This window comes from Zeus faber (genome assembly GCF_960531495.2).
Source record: "Zeus faber genome assembly, chromosome: 15".
Lineage (NCBI taxonomy): Eukaryota > Metazoa > Chordata > Actinopteri > Zeiformes > Zeidae > Zeus > Zeus faber.
This window is the reverse complement of record NC_137194.1, coordinates 28,092,633-28,117,672: the sequence shown is the minus strand read 5'-3', so window position 1 is coordinate 28,117,672 and position 25,040 is coordinate 28,092,633. Positions and strand designations below refer to the sequence as shown.

General features: G+C 41.6%; 1 protein-coding gene across 1 annotated transcript in view; it reads right to left on the bottom strand.

Annotated features, from left to right (window-relative positions):
• Window positions 1-25,040, bottom strand: part of prkcz (protein kinase C, zeta) — a gene marked incomplete at its 5' end in the record, with an annotated part of 107,865 nt that overhangs the window by 22,339 nt on the left and 60,486 nt on the right. The window contains 5 exons of the mRNA XM_080015165.1: window positions 3,972-4,166; window positions 5,173-5,228; window positions 6,182-6,266; window positions 6,995-7,126; window positions 16,004-16,089. Of these exons, the coding sequence (XP_079871291.1) occupies window positions 3,972-4,166; window positions 5,173-5,228; window positions 6,182-6,266; window positions 6,995-7,126; window positions 16,004-16,089 (554 nt within the window). The remainder of the gene's footprint in view (window positions 1-3,971; window positions 4,167-5,172; window positions 5,229-6,181; window positions 6,267-6,994; window positions 7,127-16,003; window positions 16,090-25,040) is intronic.

The following is a 25,040-nucleotide window of genomic DNA, read 5'->3' as shown; positions in this document are numbered from 1 at the left end:
TACACTAACAACACATGAGTTGTTGATGTTGACTCGCTGTTAAGTGATTTTGACATAATGCACGAACATAAGTACTTATCATACTGCACTAGCCTCTCATGTAAGTTGCTTTGGACAAAGTGTCTACTAAATGAATAAATTAATAAATGTGAATTAAATATTCACTCGCTCGCCCACTCTTTGACCGGAGTGGCTCCCGACTCCTGAGTCATTTAAAAGATTTGTTTGCTACAAACGAATCCTTTGCAAGTCTTGCATCACCATTAGTGGAGTGTAATAATAAGCCCAGTTCTCCATGTTTCTGACGTTTTTAGTGGTTAGTAGGATAGTGGTGTGCCATGGAATTATGTCCTTGTAAAAAGTGTGCTGTGGCAGAAACAAGTAGGGGTGGGAATCGCAGAGGGATTCACGACACAATACTATCACGATACCTTGCCCACCATAACGATGGTATCACGATACATTGCAAGACAATTTTTATATGATACACGATATCTGTGCAACCGAAGAAGAAAAAATACCCCTAAAAAGGCAAAAAGCAGTTATGTATTTATTCGCTGCATTGGGGTGTCACTTTCACTGAATTTAACTACTGAGAAACAATGTACAACAAAAATATGTCCAATGTTTAGATAATAGCTCAAAATATATAGAATATTCTATCAATACTCAATTGTTAAATTAAAGCTTAAAGCAATGAGGTACGCATGATACCTTCTTCCTTTAAACATGGTAGTGAATGAAAAATATAATTAGATCTGCCCCCAGTAACTGAATTTAGTTCCAATAAGTAGCCAGAATCATATTCAAATTCACGTTTATAACAAACTTACTTTCATTACGTGAAAATCGTTTCAGAATTAAGCGAGTTACAGTCGATTTTGCAGAGAAGTCTGTATATCTGAATACACACTGTGTATCTGTACTAGCGGATCTTGACCGCTCCAATATGGCAGACGTGCAGACACATAGCGGCGACATTGGCTGTCCAGCTCATTCACAACGTAGTAAAGTAGCAGCAACGCACCGCGACGTACCATTAACCAATCATTGCACTTCAGAGTAAATCACAGCACAAATCTGTCTTGTCTGTCTTCTTTTCATTGCAACTCTGTTTCGAGACGGCAATAAAACTGTAATGCGCTATGATGGTTACATTTTGCAACTAATCCGCGTTTCACATGCGTTTCGAACCGTAGGCGGCGATCCACACGGATCATCTACGTTCCCTTACACCACTAGTTGACAGCGGCACCATGTTTTAATAAAAATAACAATATTTGGCGATAGAGTACCGCAAGATGAAGTATCGCGATATATTCCAGTATCAATATTGTTTCCCACCTCTAGAGACAAGATTGGGAAGTACTGGTAAATGAACCAAAGAAACCATACAACTGAAAATGTATGATGTCACAGAGGATTTAGGCTCCATTTGACAATGAAGGATTGAATCTGCTGACGCATGATGTTCCAACTCATTCATTCTATCGCTCGATGACACCATCACAAATTCCATAGTCTTTCCTTAATCTAAAGGAAAAACGAACGGAAGATCAGACAGAATACATCTGATTTTGTGTTTTTCGGAAGGATTTTCTTTAAAAAGTTCATTATACATGAATGGAGCGGTAGTAAAGCCATAAGACAGGCTTTTGCCCCAGGCAAGGACGTTCCGTTGCCAATATATTGAGGTATTAATGTTTTATGCTCACTATAATAATGGCTATCCCAGTATCCGGCTCCCAGCGCTACGCGTGTGAAAATATGTTTTACAGCCAATTCCAGACGTCATATTGCGCTTAAGATGCCCACATGAGTCCTTCTCGCCAATTCATCAGTTTGAAGTGTTTCTAATTATGCACACTTTATTTTTCCACCCACGTTCCTATTGGTCAATCGGGCAATTAAGAGTAGCATGTGGTCTGTGGTTTCTGTAAAGCTACCTTTTGATGTCAGGCTTTAGCCTCCTAAATGGATGAATAATTAAAAACAAATTCAGATGCGTGCAGACTTCATGAATAAATGAAACAAATGTCCAACCAAAACACTGCTTCCATGGAATGGTTACTGTACATACACCAACGATGAGGGGATTACTCCACAGATGTCTGCAAATCACTTGATGCCTTCAAGAGGTCATGCTTTTGGGAAATAAGTTATCTCATCGTATCTTTCCCTTATTTATTTATTTTATTTTTTTATTATTGTGACCAAAACCAAAATTTGGATTTTGGATCTTGAATATTAATTATGGAATCTTGAATATTTATTTAGAATTTTATTCTAATTTGGTATTCTGTAGTGAGGGGTGGATCAGGTCTAAAGGCAGGGATTATAGTTGTTTTTTATTCTAATTTAAAAAGGAAAAAAATATTCTCCAGACCATTATCATTAGGCTAGAAAAATGAGGCCTATTGCGTCCCTTCAGTTCAGCAGTTTAACTGTAGCGCCATCTAGTGGAATGAAAAACAAAATTGTTTAGATGACTGCAACACCTTCCAAACCATGATTTAAGTAGTTGAATGTTTGTTTGTTTTTTTTCCAAACTCTTATGGTGAATCTCAGGGGAACCGACATTTTCATAAGGCACAGGTTGAAAATGGCAAACCCAACCTTTAAATCCCGCCTCCTAAACTGGCATCAGGAGATAGATGAAGAATACAATGCGTTTCTTCATTCACATCTTCATTCACATTTCTCATTTCCAGTCACGCATGAAAAGTTTATCTGCACACACACACACACACACACACACACACACACACACACACACACACACACACACAGACACACACACACACACACACACACACACATTGCTATATTGCATTTTAAATGACATATTGTGGTTGGTATGTGAGATTATTTTCTCCATGGCTCATGCAGAACCAGCCCCCTTTCCCCTGCTTTCCATAAGTCTTTTATTACGCAAGATTTTAAAAAAGAAAAAAAAGATTGTGTTCCGTGACGACAGAGGAAGAGCTTGGTTCAATGCGGGGATTAGGGAAACCTCAGGAAAACTGGAAACGCTGCACCTGAGACACCCAGAGAAGCAGAATCGGTATGATGCGCTCTAACCGCTAAAGCCCCTACGTGCTGTTTTTTTTTTTTTTTTGCGTTCATGTGTTGCCATAAACATAAAAAAAAAAAAGAAAAAGGTTGTTGTCGTTGGTTATTTGATTTGGCAGTCGATGAAGAGATGCTTCTTCCCCCCACCTACTGAATCATCCAGTCTTCATTCAGTTCTCACCATAGGAAACCAAAAAAACCTTGCAGGAAACAGAGAAAAGGTGGATTTGTTTTTTTCTACATACAGGCCATTTAAGACCAGGTCTATTTATAATACTTATAGTCATCGAACCTAGACTATATTATAATGAAAGGCATAAATTAAAATGCATTTCAACCCATATTTCAGATTTGTAAAACCATTATTTATATATTTATGAAGAAAAATGTGGATTTAACTGTATTTTTTCCACTACTTACGGAACTCGAAAATAAAAACACACAGGACCCGTATGTATCGCAACTGAGAATCCAATTAGGTTAATAAGACATCTATAAATGTTATTACAGGCTAGGCTTAAATACAACACATTTTATTTATTTTTTTAAATCCTTGGGGTCCCTGCTCTGTTTCTCATTCCACCAAGGGGTCCTCAGGCTGAAAAAGTGGAAGTTCCCGGTTCTGATGAGTATATACGAATACTTATACGGAGGTTACATACCACATTGAAACAAAAACATCCCTTCCTAGCTTTAAGACTAAAACCTTGAACAAAAAAAAAATACTTGGGTATCTAATTTAGATGTATAATTCCCCTACCATTTGTTTTTCAATTCTCTCATTCTATCAATGCCATTGGGGCTACGCCACACAGACACACACACACACACACACACACACACACACACGCACACACACACACAGACACAGACACACGTACACACACGCACACACACACCTCGTCGTCGTGCACCAGCTCCTTCTTCACCACCTTCATGGCGTACACCTGCTCGTTCTTCTTCAGCCGCACCAGTAGAACCTTGGCGTAGCTACCGCGCCCGATGACCCGGATGAGGTCAAAGTCGCTCAGGCCCAGCACCAGGCCCTGGGAGATCTTGATGCCGTCGATGCCGTCCACCACCGCTTTGATGTCCTGGTGGGTGGGTTGGGGTGGGGATTGGGTGTTGAATAGGATTGGGGTGGAAGTTGATTCCTTCTCTTTATTGATGATCCACTCGATCAAGTAGTGAATTAAATGCTTACATTTTAAACCATCAAGGTTGCGTATTAGTTTCACAGAAAAGACATCATGATGCAATAGCTGCAGAATTCCACCATATATATCCACCGCTGTCTGCTGTTGCCCAAAAACTGTAATATATTGAGATTGTATGTTGTACAGGGCAAAATCAAGGAAACGCCTAGGAAAGTCCCCCCTGCGGATTTCTTCTCTTGTCTTATCATATCTTATGAAGGAAATTAAGTGGACAATGATTCATCCAGACCATAGAACTTTTTCCCCATTGCTCAGGTTTCCAGGTTTTGCAAGGCCACCGGGTTATGGGTCTTGGCTACAGGCGGCTTCCAAATGGCTGATCTGTCTTCAATTTAAGCTTTGTGAAGCTCACGATGTGTGTATGTTTTATTGAGCCTGGGAAACTGGTCTTTTTGTTTTTCTAAATTTTCGAGGTTGTGCTTCTGTGGCACAGCCTCACATTTATCCACTCTTAAGTGTCTGTCTATCCCAGTTGGTGAGCTTTGACTTGTGACCTCTGAGCCCCTTCGCTGAAGGAGTTGGCCCATAGTTGGAAAATAATTTTCCAGACTGTTCCTCCTCAAACATTAAATAATTCTGTGTTTGCTTCACTATTTGGCACCTTTGGCATGCTCAGTTAGCGGGTTCATGTAGCTCACATATCAAAGTGCTAATTGTCAGACTAACCCTAACCCTCACTCTAGTTCGACACAAACTGCTAACTGGCAGCCTAATATAACTCACCATTGCAGCTGTGTTTTTGATTGTGATTTAGCTACTTAAAGTTAAATCCCTTTTTCATGTTTCCGTTATTTTGACTAAAACACTGGAAGTATAAAATACATTATATTATGCAGCACATCATTAGGCAAAAAACTGTCTGGCAAAGCAGTTTCCTTCTCACCTCTGGATCGGCATCCTCCGTTTTATCCACGGTGCGACTGTGCGGTAGGAAAGGTACTGCGAACACCGACGGAGGGAAAAAAAACGTTTAGGATGTAAATGTCTTGATCAATCTTCACAAGGAGTCCATGGGAAAATTATGAATTCCATTCCCACCTAACCCTTCCATTTAGCAGCTACTCTTATCTCTGTGTTGACAGGTTTCACGTGTCATTCCTTTTTTGACCAGCAGAGGGCGATGCAATGCTCAGTCTGGTTGAACAAAAACTGCCTGACAAACGGGGTCAGTCCACTCACTAATGGATCATAACTGTTCAGTACACTTACTACAGTGAGCCGAATTAGACGATCATAGAGAGATGCAATTATTTTATAATTGGAGCTTTTGTATTTGTATTTCATGAAGGTGTAGTCTGTCGGCCCAGTTTCCTGGGGTCTAATGACGCTGCCTTTGTAGTTAAGTTAAGCCTCGTAATAGTCAGTCACTGATTTGAAGTGATGGTTGTTGGTCCCAGAGCATGACCGGAACAATGCTTGATTATCTTCAGGGGTCAGTAGTGGTGATAATCTTTCTAACATTTACCATTACGTCTTTTTTTTTTAGCTTGATTTAGCTCCAAGTAGGCTTATTACTCCCAAGTCTACTTGTGTTTCGGTATGAAACATTCAGTTCTCAGAATTCCCAGAAGAACCACTTCAAAAATATATGTTCAAATATCACTTGTATATTAGCCTAACTTCTGCTGTTAAGCGAACATCCCATAAGGACCTAAATACACTACAATACAAGGGCTTATTCCAGATTGATTCGCTCTTTGGCACCCAGCTATCTGTTCTCAGTCCAAATTCTAAAGCAGTTGTTGAAGGGAAGGCAACAATAGGAAAGACATGCTCTCGTGAGATCATTTCTGCAGAAAATAAACCAGCAGGCACCGTTCCATCAGCAACCATTATACCATCTAATTGTTAAAGAAAAAATAAATAATGGGTTTATGATAACCAATTCCCACCTGTGTCCTCTGTATCTTCCGGCGGATGATCCTCCTTTTCACCTTTCTCATCTAAGGGGGGTTCCTGTGATGGCATGACTGAATCCTTGGGGGTTGGAGGGGGGAAGAGAGAAGAGCCTGTCATGGAAGTGGTATGGCTGTTGGGATACAACTGGCTGGTGTGTGTGGGTGTGTGCGTGTGTGTGGTGTGGTGTGGTGTGGTGTGGTGTGGTGTGTGTGTGCTGCAGATTGGGGGGGGGGGGTGGCTGGTGTCCCACTGGTGAAAAGTCTTCAGCACTAAGTGTAAAGCTCACTTATCTGCCACTGAATATGATGACGTAATCTAAAAAGGAGATTGCAGGTTGCATGGCAACGATTGCTACTGCCATTAGGGTTTGGTAGCAGAAGTGTTGATTACTATATTGACTCAAGTGATTTTCCAAGCAGGACTTTGGCTCTGTGCAGTCACTTTGAGGCACTTTGAGGTGTCACAACACCGCAAAAATAAGTTAGTCAGTTAAATACAGCAGAGCGCATTCGAGAAAGACAAGCCTCAGACAGTCCATATTGACACGCAAAAATGTCAAAAAAAAAAAATGCATAAAGAGAGCTTCTACTTTTTTTGAGGTCACAGAGAAGCGGAGCTGGGAGAGATGAAGAAGCCAAACCAATGCTGATGCCTCGAAACTAACTTCACAGAGTTCCCATTGAGCTAACGCGGTGGAATAGTCAGTGGTACAGAGATGGCCGATGACCCTTTCACTCGGGACGGGGGCCCGTGGCCAAGTGCCCGCCCCTATCTGCGTGACCGGCGGCTTCCTGGGAGGTACTCACCATAAGCCTTTGACAGGTCAGAGGGATGAGTTTGTGACAGCGCTTATGGACCAGCAGGTTGCAGTTGATACACTTGTAGCCCTGCCTCCCCAGCCCCCATATCCGTTCACTGCAGTGGCCACAGTAGGCTTTCTGGGGAGCAGACATGAGAAGGTTAGCATACACATTTCCTTAGAATTCTCATCTAGTGCCTTCTATGGCCATTCTGTTCCCCTTGACTTGCTTTTTGTGCGGTAATCAGCTTGAATGTCCCATTGTTTTGGGCTGCCCATGCTCTATTCTGCTGTATATGACTTTTGCTATTAATTATTTTCACCCTTCGACAACTTTGACCTCTCTTTTAGCTCACTACAGACGATATACCAAAATATCCCTTTTTCTCATAGCAAAAGGGAAACAACTTTCTTTCTTCACATCAACTTCAACCCTGTGTTCTGTCAGGGTGGTGGTCCCTGGAGCTTACTTCCATTGCCTTTTGGGGGGGGGACAAAAAAACACTGCTCTGTACTGATCGTGTCTGAGTCTGCCTCGGCTTACTGTAAAGGGGGAACAAAACAAAGCAAAAAACAGCCATCCAAATACTGTTGCTATGGAAATGCTTCAGAGAGACTTCAAAGTGTTTCTTCAATCTCCCCTTCCAGATCTGGTAAGAAATTTGGGCACAAAAAAATAATGGATTAATTACATCAAATTCTTGGCCTTGGCCCTTGTTCTTAAAAAAAGACCCCCAGCGTTATGGCATTTTGTAACTTTATGCTCTGCTTAGCTGTTGCAGGAAGAGCAGAACGGTAAAGATGGGATAACATCTCCGGGTGAGCCTTTTCAGTAATTGGTTGCGATAGGTGCCTGAGATGGTCTGTTATGCAACTATCCCTTATTCTTCAAAGCCCAGATTGTCTGCTTGAAAGTTCAGTCATTATTCTTTCTCGGTTGGCATGCTATGTGTTCTTAAACAAGAAATACAATCCCTCCATCCTCCATTGGTATTTACAAAGTGGCCCCCAAAAGTCTGAGTCCTCTTCCAGACCACTGTTGGCCAAAAGCACACCTCATGGGGCTTCCCAGCTAATGACCTTTTCCTGGGCCCCCTGTAAACAGCCTGACCAGGCTGCGCTGCTAGGCACGGTGAACCGCAAGGGGAAGCAATGCACACTGGGCTGGACATCCCACAGAGACATTTGAGATATGAGACTGCAGCGGCTTCGGGAGGTTCATTTGCTCTACACATTGATTGACAAAATTATTCACACTTAGTGCATATGACCGCCAACCGGTCAGAATCAACAGATTTTTCACTCTCTGATGGTCGGAAAACTGTAAGTTTCCTGCTGATGAGATCTTGGGCATTTCATACCAGCATCATCACTCAGCTCTCTTTCCCGTGGAGCAGCTGATCCTTGAGGTCCAGAGTCAAGCATCCACTGATGGATGACATTTGGAGACAGTATTGTTAGGTTATTGGTGACTCTGTGTATGACTGTATGTTTGAAAATATAACCAGTTGTCTATACACCGCTGCCGAATAACGTAAGACCTGAAGTAATGTAGAAGTTTTGTGTGTAACATTTGACTGTATATGTTCCATACCTCCATATAAATCCATATACTGCCACTCATTTTTATCTGAAGCTTCTGTGGTCACCGTGTCGAGAATAAAAAAAAAAAATTTTGCCATTGATTTCTATTCCTTTCACAATCTAAGTCTCTAAAAATATACTTATGATTAAAATAGGAAGCAGGTGCAAACCTCCTATGCAAAAATACTTAAACAGGACTCCATAGTACAATGAAGGCAATAAACTACAGTTTAATAGTCTTCTGTCTTGTCTCTAAAATGCACTTTGTGGAGACAAGACAGTAGAAAAGTAGCAGGTCGGCTCGCAAGAAGCTACTTCAGTATCGAAGTAAGAAGAAGTACTCCCTTTATTGATATTTGCCAGCCAACATTATCAGAAGTATGGTTTTGTGAAGGTGAGAATATATGAACATATTTAGGTGCACAATGGTCTACATGACATAATCCTTCTAACAATCCTGCATAGTTAGTTTGACAAGTCATCAAATTAAAATTAGAACCATAGGCACAAATGCACACAAGACCTAATTAATGAGTCTGTCTCAATGCACACAGCGGTTCATGCCATGAACAACCCAGGCAATGAGACCTAGGAATCATGAATCTAATTGCCCAGGTGCAGCATGCCACCATGAGCGCCATGATCTCTTTCATATTGACTTGTGAAGCCCTTTGAGACTGTACTGTATATAAGGGCTATATCATTTGTTTCAATAATTGACTTGAGTTGACGCTTCATGATTTTCTTTTTGTGGTAAAATTGACCGCAAATTAACCAAGTGGTCCAACTTTTTTATAGTCATGTAACCCCTCTAAGATCTAAGATTAAACAGTATACATAACAATTTGCAGACCCCCTGCAGTACCCCAAAGTACGCCTAGGGTTATGGGCACCCCATTTGAGAAAAACTGGCTTAACCGACTCAAGTCAAAGTCAAAAGTGTTAGGGTGAAGACTGTTTACGACTGAGGTGCCCAATACCGGTGGCTCACAAAGGTAGTCGGGTAGATCGCGTGCCATTCAAATTTTTTTATAATTTTTTTTTTAACCGATCTGACCAACATGTTGAATGAGCTTAATTTACAGCTGCAAGGAAAAGACAAAATGAAAAATGCAACTTCTGTCCTCAAAGCTGCAGCGCCATGATTTGGGGAACTTTCAAAACCTTGCATCAGGGCTGGAGACCCAAGGGAAGGCGTGTGCACAGCTTGACAGTGCTACACAGAGCAGATTGAAAACTGTCTGTCAGACTTTGACAAATGGTTTCAAGACTTTGCTTTACTCGAGCCAATCACTACATTTATGTGTTCCGCCATTAGGGAAGATATTGAGGTTGATTCACTCGCATCAAAGATAACAACACTGTTTCACCTGAACTGGTCTGCAGTGGAGGATGAGATGTTGACACTACAGGCTGACATTCAGCTCAAGTCCAGGGCTCATGGACTGTTTTGGAACTTACTCACAGAGGAAAATTACCCAAACATGAGGAAATTAGCCTTCCTTGACTGCATTATTCGGCTCTACTTATTTATGTGAGTCAGCCTTTTCCCACATGAAGATTATTAAGTCCAAATAGCGTTCCACCATGAGGGATGATCATTTGGAAGCCTGCTTGAGGCTGGCTACCAGCAGCTACTGTGCGGACTATGCAACCCTGGCCAGCTCCATTCAGTGCAAGTCATCAGAGTAAGGTAGTGACCATAAATGTATTTAATGCTATTGTGCCGTAAGGGTTCATGCAGGGATGCAAGGTACGCCAACATATATTGTATATATGAAGTATACTCAGTATATACGTATAAATAAATATATTTAGCATTTTTTAATGCAGGTAGATCATTTTCACCTGGTCATTTTAAAAGTAGCTCACAAGCCAAAAAAGTGTGGGCACCCCTGGTCTACGAAATACATACCAGTATCTGGGCAATACACAACTCAGTCAGACTTCCTCACAAGTTGAGCAATGTCCTGACCTCAGCCCATTTCTGGAAATGAGATGTGACCTGCGGGAATTGTATTAAGCATCCCGGATGATGACAAATTTTAATGTGCACATCGATGAACGCACCACCCTCAGCTCGACTACATCCTTAAAATGAATTACATCTTTTATTGATGGAGCGTGTATGTGTGTGTGTGTGTGTGTTTAGTCAGCTTGCTTAGGAAAAATTGCTATCTCTCTGGCTTTTGTTTGAGTCAAATAAGCAACTATTATGAATGGCAAACTTGAGATGCATTCTTTCCTTATTTTAAGAATGATTTGTGGGCTGTTTTTCAAAGCTGTACGATAAATTCCATCTATTCTATCAAAATTCAAATTATTTAATTATTACATTTTTCCTGTAAAAATGATCTTCCATTGGCCTATTGGATAATTTTGTTTTATTCAAGCATATTCTTTTTTACAACTCTACTCTAAGTGTATAAGCAGCGTAAAATGGGGAAATCTTTCTGTTCCAACATTTTGACTTTCTTATTTTGTGCCGTTAAATGGTCAGCTTGAGGCTCACTTTTCCTCCCTGGTGGGACCCCCTCCAGGGTCGGTTGGCCAGAAGTGTGTGTGAGTGTGTGTGTGTGTGTGTGTGTGTGTGTGTGTGTGTGTGTGTGTGTGTGTGTGTGTGTGTGTGTGTGTGTGCGTGTGCGTGTATGTGTATAAGAGGGAAGCAAAAGAGACCCCATTATGTCTCACGGAAAGGGGTGGGGGGTTCACAAAAGCATCTTTCTTCTGCTGCTGCTGCAATGTCAGGAGGAGATGGAGCAGCATGAGCTGAAAAAGGGACAGAAAGGGCGCCGGATAAAAAGAAGAAGAGAGTGGGAGGAAGGGAGATTTGGAGAGAGTGCAGAGAGTGGAGAGAGAGATTGGGGGGGGGGAAAGGGAGAGGGACAAATTAAGAAGGAGAGAAAGAAAGAGAGGGAGGGAAAGGAGGAGAGAGCTGACCTACTTCTGTTTGGGCTTATTTATATGCTGAGGAAGACATGGCGCTTAGCCATAGAAATCTCGCATAGCAACAGTGCTGCAAACGTCCACAGATTCCAGACCAGGTGGCAATCTCAGAACCCATTGGCCATTGGTAGTAAATTGAAAAAAGCTAATAAAAAGCTAAATTGTCATCAGACGATAGCCGATGGCTTCCAAGATTGTAATTTGGGCACTGCGTTCTGCCTCTTTTGCTCTCCACACTCTAAACAATGACAGAACCACGGAAGAGGAAGTCTTGGCCCGGATATCAGCTGGCTACACCGGATACCATGGAATATTGGCCGTTGGCTCTAGAGAGAGCAGGTGGTAACCAGGTGATGACAGCGAATACTGGGTGGTCGCAGGGTCGAACAAGAAACACATGAGCCCCTGGCGCAGCTTTTTTACCAAAATTGCAGTGTTGATGAATAAATCATGGAATAATCGATTTGGCGTGAGCAATTTCTATGAGTTTGGCCGTGGTTTATGACGGATTAGCAATTTACGATCTTGATGTGCTTCGCCAACTGTGCCACGCTTCATTGAAATGGCTTGGCTGCCGCATACCGTCACTTTAGAGTGCATCGACAGTGGTGAAGACGTAGCGGCATTGGTCGCAGTGGGAGTGCTGAGTAAACATACCCTCAAAGCGCTAACACACTGTCTGGTCTAGACAGTCAGACTGGCTGCAACTGGGAGTTTTAATTTCTTGAAATAAAGAATCACTTAATATAAAAGAAAAACCTTTACCTTTTGCTTGAGCGAAAAATAATATCAGTTGGGAAAAAAAACTATATCCACACTAGTTTCGTCAATAGAAAGAACACAGAGAGAATATTTGTATTTTAAGTTAGAATGCCGCTCTACAACACAAAGGAAAAGGTTTTCTCAAATTCACAACAAGCTTGTGTTCTGAAAGAATCCTTGAGTGCAGCAGAGCCCGTCTTGCATTACGCCTTTAATGGGAAGAGCTACTTAAGGGTTGATTGTAACAATATTAATATCCTCCTCCAGTCTTCCACAGCGGAGGAGCCGGTGTGCATTAAGGACAAAGCAAACACAAGCCAAACAAATACTACTTCAACTAACCCCACTGAGGCTTGTTCATATGTTTCCGTGGAAGAGAGACATTTGACTGAATTACAACATACAGTAAAGGTTGGATGCTATCCCAGACTTGACACTTTTTGAAAATAATTATATTAATTATATATATATATATATATAATTATAATAATAATATGTATTATTAAATATATTATTAGTATTATATATATATATATTATACAAATATATATATTAAACACACATATATGTATATATAGACATATATATATATATATATATAGATGTATTTATATATAAATATCTCTATATATATATACATATATATATACATATATGTGTGTTTAATATATATATATTTGTATAATATATATATGTATAATATATATATGTATAATATAAATATATATATATATATAATTATAGAAAAAAAGTAAGTGTCAAGTTAAGTTACTAGTACTTTTTTTTTAGATACTAGCTGCTATTCCAAGTCACTAATAAAGAAGTACAAGTACTCAATTAATACTTAATAATAAATATGGGAATATATACTAGTCTGAGGCAAACATTTAACATCTGAAACACAGAGCCCCATAGGATTCAATGACACAATTGTACAAATTGTTACTAGTAACATCTCAATAGTTACTAGTAACAATTGGAATAGTTACTAGTATATCATTTATTATGGGTACCTAATACATTTTGACTAGTAAAACTAAGATAGTTACTAGTAACTGTTGGAGTAGCAACTTGTAACTAAAATGTAAGTACCAGTCACTTTTAAAAAGCTGCTAGTTCGTCCGATTTAATATTAAAACAGCTTTCCATGGAAGACCGTCTCATTAATGGGAACTTTTCTCATATGACAGCTACTTTCGCCCTCTTTGTTTCTGCTGGGCACAGTGATTATCAGCTGTGAACTTCAACATGTTGGTGCTGCCGGGTCATTCAGCTACCTTTGGTTGATGGTAATCTTCTGCCATTGCACTTTGTACCTGGCAACCCCCAACTCACTTGAAGATGCACATCACAGGTAATAACAGAGTTTCTGTTAGAACAAACTGGAGCCGGTCAACGTGTCCTGGAAGATTTCAATTTCCCAGACAAACGGGAGAGATTCCGGCCAAATATTATCTGTGTTTATTGAACTTAAAAACAACTGATAAGCAGTCTATATAGAGAATGACATCATGAAGGCATGTAGATGTATAATATTTATATTTTTTATTGAACATTAAAAATGAAATAAGTTCCGTCAATTAACTCAATTTTAAAAATAAATAAATAAATATTATGAATATTACTTCTTGGAATCAAATAATTTTTGTTCGTGAACAATAAGTCACAAGTGCAGCTGCATAATTTAACATTTCACTGATATAAAATTTTGATCAAATCAAAAACAAAATAAATATGGCAAGTAGGTCTAAATAAATAATTAGGTTTGTGGTGTTGTCCGTCTTCGTTGGACCTCCCGTCGACATATTTTTCACAATGAATATTTACCATCTGCTTTGGGTCTGAACTTTTATATCCAACAAACGCCAAACTATGGATGCATGTGTCCTTGTTGTCAACAACACATCATCTTTCTGTTTCTCTTCCGGACGCTGTGCTTTGTCTCAGCTCCGTGTGTGTGTGTTTTTACATCGACAAACGTGATTGGTCAGAGGTGAAGCTTTCAGATCAGCGTTAGATTGTCTAAACTGATTGGCTCTCTGTTGCAACTTGCCGAGCGCAAAAATGAACAGATCTGCAGACTTTTTTAATCAAAATGATCCACCCAGCACTTCAAATTGGGCTTGGCGGGAATTATTTTCACCGGACATCATGACCGGAGAGTTTTAAATATGTACGTAAGTAGATTTAAATTCAACAAATTTTCCTTTTTTCGGTCAAAATCCATTAATTACCGGATAATGGCAACACTGGGTAATAATGACTGTGCCAAGCAGATGGATAAATGGCTACACAGCCAAAATAGTTAGTTAATAGATAGTAATTCATAGAATGTAGCTGCATATTAAATGACTGAGATCTCACTTTTACATTTACTCATCATAAAGACACAAGTTGTATCTCTTAAATAAATCCGCTTTTGAGCTTCTTGAGTGTGTATTCCTTTTCAAAATGGCAAGGCTAGTTGATTCCCTCTGCAGTCTTGCATTGAGCAAACCCAGTTAGCATGCAGCCCGTCGCTATTAGAATAGGACACGCAGATTAAATTAATGCTGGTGTGTGTCCTAATTAACAGTCTGTTGATTGAGATAGACAAAAAGAAAAAAAAAGTGTGTGTGTGTGTGTGTGTGTGTGTGTGTGTGTGTGTGTGTGTGTGTGTGTGTGTGTGTGTGTGTGTGTGTGTGTGTGTGTGTGGAATTTACTAAACAGACATGGCAGGAATGGAATATAATATAATAATTATGTTTTAATTGGTGTATAGTCCCATGAAAGTAAGAATCGTGTTTTTGTTAACTTAGAATGAGCTCTTTATATCAACAGTACATAGGGAGTGGGTCCCCTTCCATGGAGGCCGCCATGTTGCACTGCCATGTTTCTACAGTGGCCCAGAAGGGACAAGCCAAACACTGGCTCTTCCTCATCCTCTAATCTCTGTAATATTACCGGGTGGTCTGTGCGGTCTTTGACTCTGCAAACAGATAATAAAATATATATCCTGCTAAAGCTACCTAGCTATCAGACTAAACATCAAGAATAAAATAGCTTTTTAGCATTACTTTGCTAATGTTATCTTGTAGCCACCGCAGCTTCTCTTACGTTGTTGGAAAGGGAGGGGTGATGGGAGGTGTGCGTGTGTGGGGTTTAGTTTGTTTGTAGCAATCTGCAACCTCACTGCTTGATGCCACTAAATTCTACACACTGCACCTTTAATATGAGCATATGTGGGAAGAATTTTGAAAAATGAAGTAATTACTGAATTTTAGGGATGCTCCTGGTGTACTGGGATTTACCAATCCTACCCAGGCTACAATAGGTTGAGCACTTTGGAGAATAGTCCAATACTAAGAGCCAAGTCAGTATATTGGATCCCAGAACTCATGATTTTCAGAAATTTTGACACATAGGACCTATTTGCCTCTGGCTTTAAAATGTGTCCTGGGTGTTCCGATTACAACTGGACAGCTATAATCAGGTATGAACGCACCCAAGACGTAGGATGTGTTGATTTCAATGCACAATTTCCCACAGACAAAATCCAAAATCTGGTCTGAACTAGTAGTGTCATTCAAAAATGCTCAGTAAAAGTAATGATCGGGCCAGTACTCAGCACTGGCCGATCCTTCAACTTTAGGGCTCAAAATTGGTATTGGTGCATAACTACTAAATAAAAATATAAAACTAGCAACTGTTCACTTTGACAGTATGATGATAATATGGCACTCACCCTGTTAAAGCGCTTGGCCTGGAAGAGGTGCCCGTTGACTCTGTAGAGCTTCCTCCATCTTCTGGCCCCGCGGCGGTAGATCGACTCTAGGAGGGAGAGGACACAGCTGTGAGGTGCGAGCATGATGGCAGGGAGATGGAGATAGCATGGAGAGGCAGGTGGACAGGGGGGTACAGAGTCTCCACGGGCCGCACTCCCCAAGGGAAATGGGGAGGGGAGGCGAGAGAGCAGTAGGAAGGAGGTTTGGAGGAGTGAGAGACGGCGGGGAGCAGTGAAAGCGAGTTGAAAGCCTGGAGCACTTGACGTCCCTTCCAAGCCTCTCTCTCTCTGTCTCCCTCTCTCTCTCTCTCTCTTCACCGCCTCTTCCTCTGGTGTCTTGGACAACCTCGTTCCCTCCAATCTCCCTCACTGCTCTCTCTGCCCTCCCCTTCCTCCTCAAGAGATTGTGGTCTCATTAAGGCACCGCGATGCCTTAAATTCACTTGAGATCATGAGATGATGCTATTAATACCGAGGTGCGGTGCAGGCTATGAATAAACGCACCGCCAGGGTTTAGCCATGAGGCTAGCACGGATGGTGGGGTAGCACCAGGATTCAAAGGAAAGGTAAGAAGATTATAATGAAGACGATAATCATAATACAGGTTATTGAATTGTTGCCCTTGTGCAATAATTTTATGTGATCTTCTCGCCACGCCTGTATTATTTCCGTTTCTTTCCAAATCCAACGAGAACCTGCATCAGGGTAGCAATCCACCATTGACTGACTGTCTAAGTTTCAGAGTACAGAATGATTGTGCTGTACAGGCATCCGATTGTTGTGGTTTTCCCTTGAAAAGCAGTAGTGGATTCTTTTCATGAAGTAACAATTTCAAAAGGCTCTCAAGTAAGGACAAAACCGCAGTGTTCTGGCCGAGCTGATGGTGCTGTTTTTACAAGCAGAATGCAATTTAGGAAAACCAGACACAGGCCCAAGCAAAGCTTCCTCAATGTAATTGAGGGATAAATCATATCTGTTGTCTAGGGTAAGCTCATAACTAAGATTTGATAAAGTCATTACATCTTCACAGGAAATGACGTCAGCACCAGGCGCCGGTTAACAATTCCATAATTGACCCTTACACCTGCTGCCATGCACGCACGCACGCACGCACGCACACACACACAAGCATGCACACACTGTGCAGAAAACAAGAGGGTTCAACATCACACAGAACTGGAAACCCCACTGAGAATACAAATTATTTAACAGTGGCTTCACACCCCTGGCCCTCCCCACTCAAACTCTTCCTCCTCTTTCCACTGGTGAAGACTGTGCCCCCCCCCCCCCACCTTCCTAATTCTCTGGTTTGTTATGTTGTTTTGCCTCTGTTTCCATGGCAGCATCCGAGCCCAACACATACCAGCTGTGGTTAGTTACTGTGAGCGCACAGATGACAATGACCAGGCTGTTCGTCTGTGTTCAAACAAAGAAAAATAATGTTTTGGAAATATTTGCTGCTTAGAATGTTTATCTCGGGGAACATGGTAATCTTTTTTTTTTTTATTATTGTTTTGATTTGTTTTTTTTAACTCAGAGATTGGCCCGCTTGGTTTAAAAATAAGAGCTTGAAGAGCATTTAAATGTTCAAGTCAATGTTGCTTTCATTTATTTGTACCTTCCCCTATTGGTCCCAATGCCCCTGAATTGACATTATTACAATCCAAAAATACGTTATCTCACTCAATTCTCCGCCCAATTGTCTCTAGCGAGCAACAGCATTCGGGGGACCCTGTTATCCCCAAATCTCTTCCATTTCCTGGTGAATCACGCCTTCACGCTGCATCAAATTGTTTCCTTCCTCTTCTATGCTGTCCTAGAAACTAGAAATTTGTCCATCTTGTTATGCAGCTCTTAACATGGAGGGACGGTGAAGTAAGATTGAATCACCACCAACCACCATCACTTGGTGTATGAACAATCCAAGCAGCCACCCAACAGTCTGCAGTTTCACTGCAGTTTCTACCAATGCCATCGTCACACCCACCTTTCCTTGTCATTGGCCTTGGTTGGGGTTGGCAAGGGGTTGCCTGTTACAAGCCAATCAAGCTTCTACTTTTTTGATGGCATTTCCATTGCTATGTTTTATCAATCTTTACTTGATACAAATTTCACATGGAAACATTTCTATATTTATTCTATTTTTATTCTATGAGTTTGTCTATGTAGTGATGGGGCCACATTACGTGCCGATTTGGCATTTATTTGAGATCGGGCTGAATCCGGTGTAGTCCAGGGTAGTCATACTGTAGAATCATAGATGGCATTGATATGTGTAAGTGAAAGACTCAAATATGTTTCTATCAATCCCAACTGGCCAGGTCATGATTCAATCAGAAATGTGTATTTTATCATGGCTAGTCTTTCCAAAATCCTTTGGCGTGTGCGCGTCAAAGCCTCAAATCACAACGGCAGTTTTCAGCAGCCGATGAGATTGCGACTGCACGATGGTGATGCCAAAAAAATGGCAAGTGGGCGAGTGTGGACTTCTCAAATAGAGGAGCAACTTCTGGAATTGTGACAGACTCACAAGTGTTTAATAAGTGTATAATGTCAGTGTTGCAAGTTCATTGCACAAACAACCACATTTGTGAGTTGTATGGCATCCATGTGGTTCTGGTGTAAAAAAATATTGCATTATATTTCACTTCTCGTGAGAATCTCACGGAAGATTCATTGCAGTGAGTGCTGGAGTACCACAAAAAACCATTTGTCTGATCTCCGTCTTTAGATTTGTGCTTCTCAAAGACAGCAATTGTTATGTGTGTTCACAGAAGAGACAGAAAATCTGCTAGTTTCTGTTTCTGTAAATTGTGCGCTGCTCAGTCTTTTCATTGTCGTTCAGGATTGAAGAAAAATCACGTAATGTGGACCAGGTTTACAATATTGCAAGTGTGCGCTCACGGGATGCTAGGAAAAGCTGATCTATTTAGCTTGAACGAGACAAGCAATTTATGCACCCCTAGGCAGAGATAATAATCCATCAGCTATTGTAGGACTACATTCGGTAAGAAAAAAAGAAACAAGAAAATAGATGGCAAGGAAGGATGATTATCTCCTCTCGGCATGGACAGCCACATGAGAGGAGCCAAGGGAGCCAGCAGGTGACTCCAGCACGACATGCACACACATACCCTATTTCCCTTCACCGACTCTGTACTTAGAGCTGCTGACCTCCCAGAATCCCCTACTGAGACAGACCAGCATTTTGTGTTGCCCCCCTTTTTTTTCCCTTTCTCCTGCCGACCAGAACAAGCCAGAAGCTGCAGTTAGTGTGCGGGGTGGAGAATTCGGCATGTGTCGATTACGATATGGGAGGAGAGCATGTAGCCAGACACACAAACAGCCTCAGGCACAGTACCGATGACTGGTGACACAAAAAAAAAAGCAATACTACACCTTGAGATACGCACAATCCCGGCATATTCAGAAATATTCTTTGTCCCCGGAAAGGTCCGGAAAAGTTCCATGGGAGGAAGTGGACTGGAGCGGTGGGACCACAGTGGAACCTGGGAATGTTCTGCAACTAGAGAGCAGGGTGTACGGTGCTGGACTGTACTGTACCACGCATTGGCTCCAGGGCAGGGCGTCAGCCCTGACTCATTTCCAGACATCCAGACATTGTTTCTTCCTCAAGCAGGAAAGTGATAAGATATCGCCTACCAACAACAATAAACAAATTCCCCCTCTCCAGTGTGGGTATGTATACACACACACACACACACACACACACACACACACACAGTATATATACAGTATATATATATACAGTATACTGTATATATATGTGTGTGTGTGTGTATGTGTGTGTGTGTGTGTGTGTATAAAGGTATATGTACCTATATACGTATATCTATATATAGATAGATAGATTGGCACGGTGGCACAGTGCATTGCACTGCTGCCCCACAGCAGGAAGGTCTTGGGTTTGCCAGTGTGTTTTCTCCTGATTAGGGGAGAACGGCATGTTCTCTCTGTGCTCACATAGACATGTGAGCAAGGGGTTCCCTTCATATAACATGGTAAGCACAAGAAACATTGTCTAACCAGTGATGGACCCTGAAGTTGGTCCGCGGGCGCTGTAAGCTGGCTTCCTGGCCTGTATTTCACAGCCTCCATCTGCATGTGTGTGTATATGGCCATTAGAAGGTGGGAAAATTGTGGCCATGAAGAGATGCACATGGTCAGCAACAATACCCAAATAGGCTGTGGCATTAAAGATAAATTTCCCCACACCATTACACCACCGCCACCAGCCTGGACTGTTGACACAAGGCAGGTTGGGTCCATGGATTTAGCCTGAGGGTGCCAAATTCAGACCCTACCATCATGTGCCCCAGCATAAATCGAGATTCAGGGTGTGTTTTTCCAGTCTTCAACTGTCAAGTTTTGGTGAGCCTGTGCCTGCTCACCACAATTGTACAGAGTGGTTATGTGAGTTACTGTAGCCTCTGTCAGCTCAAACCAGTCAACAAGGTGTTCCCGTCCGCCAAACTGCTGCTCACTGGATGTTTTGTTTCTTGCACCATTCTAAGTAAGCTAAAGACTGTTGTGCCTGAATCCTAGATTCTAGATCCTAGATTAGCAGTTATGGAACACTCAAACCAGCCCATCTGGCACCAACAATCATGCCATGGTCAAAAACACAGAGATCACATTTTTTCCCCATTCTGATGGTTGATGTGAACATTAACTGAAGCTGCTGACCCGTATCGGCATGATTTTATGGATTGCACTGCTGCCACACGATTGGCCGATTAGATAATTATAATGAAAAAGTAGGTGTACAGGTGTTCCTAATAAAGTGAGTGTATTTACAGTATAGAGAGATATATAGATATACATACACATAGCTATTAAAAAATATATAATAATACTAATAATAATAAATAATAATAATAATAATAATAACCTTTATTTGTAAAGCACCTTTCAAACACGACATGTAACTCCAAGTGCTTTACATAATTATTTTACATAATTATGTTTCCAGTGCATGTGTAAGAAGGGAGGAAATTGGAGGCAAATGGCGAGAAATTTCAAACCCCCATACAACTAAGCGTGCTCCAGTCGGGTTTCAACCCAGGAGCTTCTTACAAGGTGAGGCAACAGCACTAACCGCTGAGGTGTCATGCCACCCCTACCTCATCTTAACTACTTCCTACTTCGTGCTTTATCTTTCACTGTGACAATGGCACTGTGTAAAATCAAGCAGTGGCAAAAAGACAAGTTCTTCTTCACGCCAACTTTTTTCTATGTACCCCCTTGTTCACCCGAGGGATTGTTAAAGAAAACGGTTACATAAAGCAAGGTTACCGCAGGCCTCCATTACAAAAATGAACAGCGGATGGGATGGTGTGGCTTATTATTCGGACTCAATTAAGACCCCTCCGATATGAGGCTGCCGCACAATAGCAAGACTGACTTTAATAGCTTGATTCAAAATTAACCGTGATCGTTCAGTTGTCCCAGTAATCGCTCTTGTATCCGATAACAGAGGACAGAACGGGATTTCGCTGAGCATCTTAAAACAAAGCCGTCCAATTTTCGTTTGCAATCCTCCTGAAATGAGAGACGGAGAAGAAGTGGAAGTCTCGCTGGGGTTTCTGTGAGGGTAAAGTCGCAGCGGCCGCTTACACTCTGCTTGTCAGCCAATCGCTTTCAAGTGGATGGATAAGCAGGTCTTAGGTGACACCACGGTAACCGATTGGCACCTAATATCCGCCACATCTAGTTTGCTCTAAACACTGCGTTGTGGGTGTAAACACCTGAAGGAACATTTCCCCTGTTTTAGCAACTGCTGGGCAGTGACATCAAAGTATATTAAATGACTTTTATTTTGAACTAGCTCAAGTTCAAGTGTGTACATGGTCACAAACTGCTGTTTGCCAACCACCTCGCTCCGGAGTCTTTGACTTTGGTTGCTATGGGTTGGCCTCAACAGCAGAACCTATGTTACATGCACTGCAGTTTTCTGGAGTTCCCCGGCTACCTTCATTCATGCACTCTGTCGTATAGACTTTAATCTGGACTTTGATCTGACTTTGATCTGGAGGGTCTCAGAAACACAGTCTTACTCAGGCTGCTTAGCGTGATCGCGCACCTTCACCGTACACAACTAGATATTCAGCGCTTGAGGCAATTCTCTGATTTCAAACACTGAGACGGTGTCTACCAAAAGACGGTGTCTTTTTTCGTACCTCTCTTGTACAATTATCTTCTTTTAGTCTCCCCTCGCTGGCATAGCTTTCCCCTTACATAATCTACACTAGTGCTGGGTAGTTTCTATACCAATACCAGGCCTTCAATACCGGTTCCTACGCAATGTTTTTGGTTTTTTTCTAATGTGGCTGACAGAACTCTTACTGAAATACAGTAAGAATTATCTGCTGTTCAAATGTTTGCTTTCCAAGTTCAATCGTATTGAGTTTATGTTTTACGGATCATACTGCAAGTTAATAACCAGGAATATTCATCGGATCGTTTCTGGCGTACTGGCAGGTTTTAAACAAGCCACTTGGTTTGATTTAGGGTCAGTTTCTCATGAATATTGATCTATTCAATTAAGAATGTAAGTTCTACTGCACAATAAATACTGAATTAAAGGTCTGATGTGTGATGTTTTTAGGAAACATTTTAGCCATGTATTTAAATTAGGGTTAGGTGTTAGGGTTGGTTAGGGTTTAGGTTTAGGGTTCAGGTTAGTCTCTTAACAAATGCAAAAGGACAAATTTACATTTACTGAAAGGAACTTGGTTCGAAAATTTGCCTGAAGAGTTTAGGTTTGGTATTTAAATTTGGCATTGAAGGCTTCAATATTATCTTGATGCAATTCCTGCAATACCATAAACGTATGTTGATACCCAGCCTTCGTCTACACCTCCCTTCACCCCTCATCTCTCCTTCCTAACATGTGACCACCAGACCTAATTACCTTGCTACCTGCTCTGGCCAGTAGTGGTGTGCGTTGCATAATGACAACTGTCCTGGATTAAAGACGGATGGGGAGGGGCACTAGTGTTGAAGGGGAACCGGCTTTGAAACACACTGCCTAACATTGGCAAGCGAGTAGGTTTGTGCACTAATTAAAACCCTGTAATATCCTGGTTAGGCCTCAACTGGAGGGGGGGCCTACAAACATCCCAAATCCAAAAGTGCGCCAGAGCTGTTGTACCCAACAGCACTGCAACACTCATTTGTTTTTAATGACTGCCATTGGTCCCCTAATTCAAGGATGCGCTCAGTAGAAGACTGTCGGTTCCTGCGTTGTGATCTCAGCACTCAGTCAGCGGATCACCAGATCAGTTGTTTGTTGGTGCGTTTGTGTGAGTATGTGTGTGTTTGCGCGCGCGTGCGCACATGAGGTCATAAGCTTGCGCTAGTCCCATGTACTGAATGTCCACCGAATTGGCCTGTGTTCGAGTTCAGCAGTGGCAACCCGGTAGTCATGAACGGCATCGGACAACTGTATTCATTGTCGGGCAGTCCCACACACACTCACACAAAACACATACGCACAAATACACGCATGCCATATAAAGCTGTGCTCAGCCGATTTGGGGGAAACAAGAAGCTCTTTCATCAGTGCCATTATGTAACAAGCTGAAACATCTATTGCTGCACCGACTCCTCTTCTTACTGATCCTGCACTTCAAAAAACACACACACGTAGAATCACAAAAGACTCCCAAAATTACAAAATGGCTAACACAAGCCAAAGGAGAGAATTAGAGCTATCTTCGTCTTTAACTGATGCATAACTGTTCATCTGTTTGATTCAAATCAGTTTACTTAAATACACTAACATTTCAATTCAAATGTGCTTTATTGACACGACAAGTGTTCTTATATTTCCTTGCTCTCTGGCCACCTGATAGTTAAGTGAAGTTGATGTTTCATGAATGGACTAATAAATGTTTTTATGTGCACAAATAGAGACTGTTTGAAACAACCCAAAACTGCTCACATTTAATCTTTTTTTTTTCTTTGTCTTGGCTAGTAGTGGTTGTCTTCTATTTCAACTCAATTTTAAATGTATTTATTTCTGTGTGTGTCTGTCTGTGTTTTCAGAGGAGTGGACTGATTTAAAATCCTCACATTCTGCTCCTTTTGAAAAGTCCTTTGTGGTCTGGTTTCCAAATTTCAAGAGAGGCCACTGCTTATTTTCTACTGGTCTGCGTGGAACAATGCAAGACCTGGGTTTGAACCTTTCTCTTTGGCTGGTGAGGTTAATTGGGACTAGGGCTTATTGGCCACTAGGTGTGAATGCGTGTGAACTTTGCAATGTACTGTTGGCGTCTACCTGCCTCCAAGCCATATAATCTGAACAATGCTCAGAGGCTTGAGTGATTTTTTTTATTCATGTGTTACATCATAATCATTACAAGATGATACACATACTTTTAAGACGTCAGAGGTCCTCAGTAACAAAGCAGTGAAATCAGGCCATGCAAACGCTAAATAGGTTGCGCTGATCGCAATCGCCAGTCCCCTCGCCGCCGAGTGCAACCGAGAGGCAGGGGCTGTCAAAGCTGACAGTCACCAGCTGTAGGAAGAGAGCGTCTGATCCGCTTAACAAAAGGAAGAGGATGCGCACGCATGTGAAGTGGAGGGGGCGGGGATGGGCATTCAATCGAATTAGGGAAGAGTCTTTAAAAAAAAAAGCCATACCCTTTGCTGTACCCCAAGCACAAAGGTAGTACTTGCCGATACTGAAACGAGTCCAAAAGGAGTACTGACATTTTCAGCTGTGTTCATAACGAACACGTGATGGCTTTAGAAGACCCTGTATGTGTTTATTTTCCAGTAATTGATGTAGCACGATTTGTCTTTTATCGGACAGAGATTACATACTTAAAAAAAAATTGAAATAGGAACAATGAGTGGAAAATAAACCATGCAAACTGGCTCATCCAAACACCATCTACTTATCCAATCCTGGCCGACTGGCTGCAGCCGTTTCATCTTAAGTTGAGAGCAGACATTGGATCAGCCGGCA